The 6,760-nt window shown below is 38.8% G+C and overlaps 1 protein-coding gene across 2 annotated transcripts; it reads right to left on the bottom strand.

Moving 5' to 3' along the window:
• Positions 1 to 3,195: 3,195 nt before the first annotated feature.
• LOC116158941 lies at positions 3,196 to 6,551 on the bottom strand. 2 transcript variants are annotated; one of them, XM_031471817.1, is made up of 6 exons: positions 6,128 to 6,551; positions 4,208 to 4,289; positions 3,911 to 3,941; positions 3,737 to 3,862; positions 3,606 to 3,682; positions 3,196 to 3,478 (listed from the first exon to the last, which is right to left on the bottom strand). In XM_031471817.1, the coding sequence occupies exons 3-6, from the start codon at positions 3,936 to 3,938 to the stop codon at positions 3,368 to 3,370; spliced, it is 342 nt and encodes a 113-aa protein (XP_031327677.1). In that variant the 5' UTR covers positions 3,939 to 3,941; positions 4,208 to 4,289; positions 6,128 to 6,551; the 3' UTR covers positions 3,196 to 3,367. The 2 variants fall into 2 exon arrangements, with proteins under 2 accessions (XP_031327677.1, XP_031327676.1); XM_031471816.1 differs by lacking the exon at positions 6,128 to 6,551 and having other exon boundaries at positions 4,208 to 4,974.
• Between the last annotated feature and the right edge of the window lie 209 nt (positions 6,552 to 6,760).

Raw genomic sequence — 6,760 nt, 5'->3', positions numbered from 1 at the left:
TGGCCCCAAGAAAAGCAGTTCGTTTGTGTGCGCTAATGTTCTTGCTGGAGACACCATATTTTAGATTAAAAAGGAGAAAAGTTGGTATTCACCCTATAAACAGGGGAAGATATGTATTCGGTGAATTTCATCATTTGTATCGCGAGCTAAGGATGTATCCTGATAGATTTTTCAATTATCTAAGAATGTCCGTCAGAACCTTTGACTATCTGTTGGGAAAGGTTAGCCATCGTCTGGAAAAAACTGTAACAAATGTTGTGAAAAAGAGATTTATTTCACCTGTTGAACGAGTTGTTATTACTATAAGGTAAGAAAAAATATTTATAGTTTTTTTTTATTACACGAAACAATACAAAGTATACCTATATTATAATTGTAACAACCTCGTTACTGGTAAGGGTCTTGTCCATGTCCTGGAAAGAGCGTTGTACTGGAAAGGGTATTGGACTCGGAAAAGGGCGTGCTTGATGTCGAAGGATTTCTGGACACAGTAGAGTGATGAGGGCTAGGGTTTTGTAATGATAACAAGTGATGGCTAGGGTTTTCAGGAGGTAACAGGTGATAAAGGCTAGAGTTCTTTGGCGATAACAGGTGATTATGGTTAGGGTTTTCAGGAGGTAACAAGTGATGGAGGCTAGAGTTTTGTGGCGATATCAGATGATGATGGCTAGGTTTTTTTGAAGGTAACAAGTGATGGAGGGTCGGACTTAGCGAAGGTAACATTGATATTTGTAAATTATTGTTTTGGGCAGTTGTTGCTCGAGTCATTTTTGATTTGTTATTTTCTGCGGATTCCAGTTCATCTGAGATAACGGTTTGAATTTTACTCCTTAGCTTTAACCTCTGTATTTGATTAAAGTTTTTCATGTACGGTATCAAACTCTTAAAAAACAACAATTCTTCACAGTCTGCCTCCTCTGCGTCATTTTTCAAATGCTGTGTTAGTAGGTTTAATTTTTTATTTTCAATTTCTAAAAACTTTCCCTCTCTTACGTCACCTATTCTTTTTCTAGTTTTTCCTTTTCTGTGCTGGGAAATTGAAGATGAAGCGGATGCTGATGATAATGGTCTCTCTTCTCGTGATACTGACACAGATGGTGGAGAGTTGACATATGTAGTGTCCATGTCTGATTGTGTGTCTGTTTCATCGTCTTTATCCCCTTCTAGGTCACAAATATTTTCATCGACCTGACTGGACTCGTCCAAACTTGGTAGATTTCCAGACTTAACACCAGGAATTAACAAATCTTTCAGGAAACTCATCATGTCAAAATACGGCCAGTTAGATTTGTAATGGTCTGCAGGAGCTCCCGAACGCAAAACTGGAACTTGTTTCAGTTCTCGTCGATATTTATCTTTTTTGTTTTTCCATCGAGCTGCAACTGTTTCCTCTGAAAATAAAGCTTACTAAGTAACTGCTAAATAATGAATATCGTTGTTTTTTTCAGGTTTCTTGCAACTGGAACAACTTATAAACATTTGGCACACGAATTTAGAATCGGATCTTCAACAGTCTCGATAATAGTAAAAGAAACATGTTCAGTTATTTGGGAAGAACTAGTAGAAACATATATGCCTTTGTGCGGCCAACAACAACTGGAGAAAATCATTGAAGAATACAATACGCTATGGAATTTCCCTAATTGTTTTGGATCGATTGATGGGAAGCATTGTCGCATTAGATGTCCACCCAATAGTGGCACAACCTATTTTAATTATTTGAAATATTATTCAATAGGATTGCAAGGGGTTGCAGATGCCAACAAAAAATTTATTACTATTGAAGTGGGCTCGCGTGGATCAGAAAGTGATGGTGGAGTATTTCAATCCTCAGCACTCTATAATTTATTGGAATCCAATCGATTCAATGTACCTCCAGAACGAGCACTGCCTAATTCCAATAGTGTTCTACCAAATGTTATGATAGGGGACGAGGCATATCCTTTGAAAAAATATTTAATGAGACCTTATCCGCGTCCAAAAAATGGAGTTTTAGAAAATGATAAGCAAATTTTCAACGATCGCTTATCACGCGCTCGAAAATGCATTTGGTATCTTATATCAAAAGTTCCGAATTTTTGACACAAACATTTTACTCAAACGAGAAACAGCGATCATTGTTATCAAATGCAACGGACCTATAGACAGGACTAAACGCCACTTTCCATACGATTCTACAATAGCTATACTCCGTTCAATAGTTATTGTCCCAGTAGTAGGCCGTGTTAGGGTGATGAAATTATGACAAAAATAGAAAAAAATATATTTATTTCTATCTACAAAAACTACACATTCATTTCGTAGAGCCTACGTAGATCTCTTCAGTGTCTAGTACGTTGGCGCGCACAGTTTCCAAATTTCTGATCGTTTCGGCCAGCTCATCCGATAACTGTGTGGTCAGCGTCTCCAATACCACTTGATGCTGATAGATTCGGTGAAGCTCCTGAAGCCATCGCATGCTGTGCTCCTTAACCTCAATTAAATTCGCCGGTAAGAGCAGCATTTGTTGTTCAGCATGCGTTGACTGCTGATGATGAAGGTGGCCCGGATTCTGCATTTGTGGTGGTGGTGGTAGATGTTGGTCTGACGGGGGACGTGTCTGATGTCTCTCAAGATTTTCGCTACATTGTTGGGGTGTAAAGATCTAATTTGATTTATTATTGCATTTAGGGTTGTTTAGAAGTTGTGTTGCTAACTGCAAAAATAGTATTATTTTTCCTTAGCTTAAATGGTACCTTAAGCCTAATTTCTTGAAGTAATTCGGAAGAGTTTAACAAATTGTGTAAAATTTTGGATTTTAATGATCTCGGTACAACGTAGTGCATGTTGCTCTGTTTATCTAGTGTTTATAATTACCTTTGGCGTAATTCTGCCAAAGTGTTATTAAGAAAAGTTGTTCAGAATGAAAAGTTATGGCGTTATGCAATCAATCAATTTTCAAAATAATTGGCCTACTTTGATAAAATCCAGTATTGGTCAGTTTTCTTGTGTGTGTACTGCATTTTATCAAAGTACGCCGATCATTCTGAAAATTTGCATAACGCCATAACTTTTCATTCTGAACAACTTTTCTTAATAACACTTTGGCGTACCTACTGTGAACGGAAAAAATCGAAAGTAAACTTAAGATCAGTTTTACACAACGCAGGGCGGAAATCCAAAATATGAAATTCCGATACGAAAATGTTTGGTCAATCATACCTATTGTAAACTCAATCCTGGGACATACTGTATATTAAACAAAAAAACAAACACTTAGAACTAACAATAAAAATTTTTAATATTTTTGATATAATTTCTGGTGGAGTTCCCCCGCTGACGGCCCCGATCTCTCCGACCGCGACGATGTCCATGGTGCCCACTGCTGCTAGGGCCCCGAGAGACCCAGCTCCTCCTCGAAGGCCCTCAACCGCTCGTTAGTGGTCACCACGTAGCGCTCTAGCAGTTCAATTCTCTCCGCTGGATCGTTGCCGACTGCCTGTAACCATGTAACTCTGTAGTACAAATTATCAAATGTTAATAGTAAATTTAATATTGTGCAGCGCCATGCATTAGCTTCTTTACTCCGGATATAAAATTGATTATAATGTATGTAATGTATTTACCAAAATTGGAGCGCCTACGTGGCTTCTGGCCGGCGGCACTCCATCGGGGCTGATTGTGTTAGACCGCGGGTTCTCCGCTATGAATTATCGTTATTTAAATGAGTATTACAACAATTTTAAAGAGAGATTACCAGCAGCAGGCACTTCCATGGCCCCCTGTGGAGGGATCAGCGCCTCCGGTGGAGGGATCGGCGGGGGTGGCACCATCAAAGCATTCGCCTCCTGTCGGGGCTCCTCCGGACGCTCCGGTTCGTTTACTATAAGCACATTTTTGTAAAATGTTATGGAACTAAATGATTTCTTACCGTTTCGTGCTTTTTTACTGCGCGGCATTTGCTGCAATATTAAAAAAATAGGAAATTTAATTAATGTAATGGAATGGTAAATCTTATATACCGGTTAAGTATACTTCGTTTTACTTGCTTTCGGAACAGACATGCCTATGAAGCTAAAGCACCTTTCCTCATAATATTTAACAATAAAATTTCGCAAATGCTTGCCTATTGTAACTTCGTTTGTTAGTTAGTATTTGTAAACGAAATATACTCAATTAGTATGTAGGTAATTATAGAATGTACGCTCCGTAAGGTAAGTGTACTTACACGTTTCTAGTTCGCGTTCAAACAGAAAATGGCTTGTTTCTTACTTGTTACTTCCACCCCCTTTGGTAGTCATAAAAATCACCTGAAAACAAATGCGAAATTGTTTAGGGCCGCTACCGACGCCGACTGTTGTTCACGTGATTTTTATTGCTTTTTTGTTTGGACCCGGATGGTCTGTTGGTATTGTTCTACACAGTTTTCATTTTTTCAATATCATTTTAAATTTAAAAATTAGAAAGAATTTCTTGGAAGCTCGCACCTATAACATATCACATATAACCCTTCGATATAGAGGGTTAATATGTACTGTTTCGCTAATGCCATAAAAATGTATCATACATCGACATTCGAGTACACGGGAAGCATTCGCAGCTCTTGGTATTTTTCCCAACGGCCTGAGTGCTTGAACAACGATTTTCACACGCCTTAGATATTTGATCAAGTGCCACTTTTCGATTTCAAACTTAAGCGGGATTCGGTTAGCTTATGGAGGCAGCTATTTTTAAACGTTGCCGGGTTGATATTATTCGTGTTTTTGTAGTGTGAATTTAGCCTAGAATGTAGGGGTTAAGTACACTCGAATAAAAAATATAATATTACTAGCAGGCCCGATGAACTTCGTACCGCCCTTGGCAAATCTCGATTTTAGTGAACAAAAGTATGCCTACAACCTTCATCGGGTAAAAAGATGTACCTATACAAATTTTCACGTCATTTAGTGCAGTTGATCTAAAATTATAAGGGCACAACAGTTCTGAAATAAGCAATACATCATACCCGCTTTGCCACCAATTTTTATATATAATTAAGAGGTATCCTCGCAAATACAGTGAAACAAAAACGTACCCCGAGGTGTTTGAAGATTGTTGAATAAAAATGATTGTTTTGATAATGTAGTTAGAACCGTGTTCTGTGTGGTTACAATATTGTAAAAGGCGAAAAAAGCAGAAAGAAACTTGATTCGACTCAATAATAATAATAATGATTTATTGTTCAGATATTTTATACATCCAATTACAGAACAAAATGAACTAATATATTGATACTCTCTTCGCCCCGCACATTGACACACAAAAGAAGACATCGCTCGACTTCGGCGGCTGCGCCGCCTCGCCTCACGCATGTACCCAAGTCGCCGTGGAATCTAAAATATGAACGAACACTTTAGGGGACCAATGTAAAAAATTTGCTGTGGCCAGCACAGATACCACCCGCACACCTGCGTTTCTGCCCAAAAGCTTTTCAGATCTTCCTTTTAGGTCTAGGAATATGTGTACCAAATTTGTTTCAGTACAGACCGACCCCCAATGCAATACCTCCCTTACCAACGTGAATGTGCGGGTTGTGTCAAAGTGTCTATATACATATCTACAAAATTTGGTGCAATTCGACGCCTTACTTACTAACGTGCGGGTGGTAAAGACCGTATCGTCCTAACCATCGGCGTCTCCCAATAAACGCCAAAATATGAAAAAACTGGCTTCTGTATGCAATTGGGGGTGAGGGAGGGGGGGGGGTACCATAATACCCTAATATAAATGGCACTCCTCACGTTTGTATAGAAACCGTCAACACATTGCCCGGCTTCATCTCGCACATTAACACACAAATGATGATGTCACCGTGGATTATACAATATGGAATAATTTATAAGAGGTATGACGCTGGAACGCTTCACTTTAGCACCGACTCAACTTTTGTAGCGTTATCACACGACGAAATAAACACATTCATCACAGGACGATATGTTGGCGCCCATGAAGCTATGTGGCGAATCAATGAATTTGAAATGCATTATCAACCACACACAATAATCAAACTCGAATGTCACCTTCAAAATCAACAAAGAATTATATTTAATGAAGATCAAGTAGGCAATAAGTTGGTACAGGAAAACGTTCGCCAATCCAAACTACTTACTTGGTTCCGTCTTAATCAAATAGATGAATTTGCACACCAGTACCTTTACACTGAAACCACCATTGCATTACACTTGGTCAAATAATGGGCGGTGTTGGCAAAAACGCAAACAAAATTCACCAATGGTTGTAAGCCGCTTGTACGCTGTAAATCCAAAAAATTCTGAGCCGGATGCGAAAAAACTTTTATACAACGTTCACTAATTGCCAAACTCGGTTCAAGTTGCATTGCTATGGCTTATACAGGCATTGCAGCGTCTTTGCTACCAGGTGGTCGAACAATACATTCTCAATTAAAGTTGCCTGTTCCCACAAGATCAGACTCCGTTCCTGAAGTTAGACGTAATTCTGCCATTGCACAAAGAATTAGATCTTCAAAACTGATTATATGCGATGAGGCGCCAATGATTAGCTCTGATGTTCTTACGGTAATTAATAGACTATTTAAAGATATAGTTAATGGCTCCGGTAAGGAAAGACACTTCGGAAACAAGTTTATTTTACTTAGTGGCGACTTTCGACAAACACTTCCCGTTGTTGCTCATGCCGGTCGTGCAGTTACGGTTGAATCATCAATTAATTCCAATCCACTTTTTACTCATTTCCAAAAACTAGATCTTCAAGACTTCAAACC

The sequence above is a fragment of the Photinus pyralis genome, unplaced genomic scaffold (assembly GCF_008802855.1).
Source record: "Photinus pyralis isolate 1611_PpyrPB1 unplaced genomic scaffold, Ppyr1.3 Ppyr1.4_LG1, whole genome shotgun sequence".
Taxonomy (NCBI): domain Eukaryota; kingdom Metazoa; phylum Arthropoda; class Insecta; order Coleoptera; family Lampyridae; genus Photinus; species Photinus pyralis.
The sequence above is the reverse complement of the archived record's forward strand: the minus strand, read 5'-3'. Positions and strand labels throughout refer to the sequence as shown.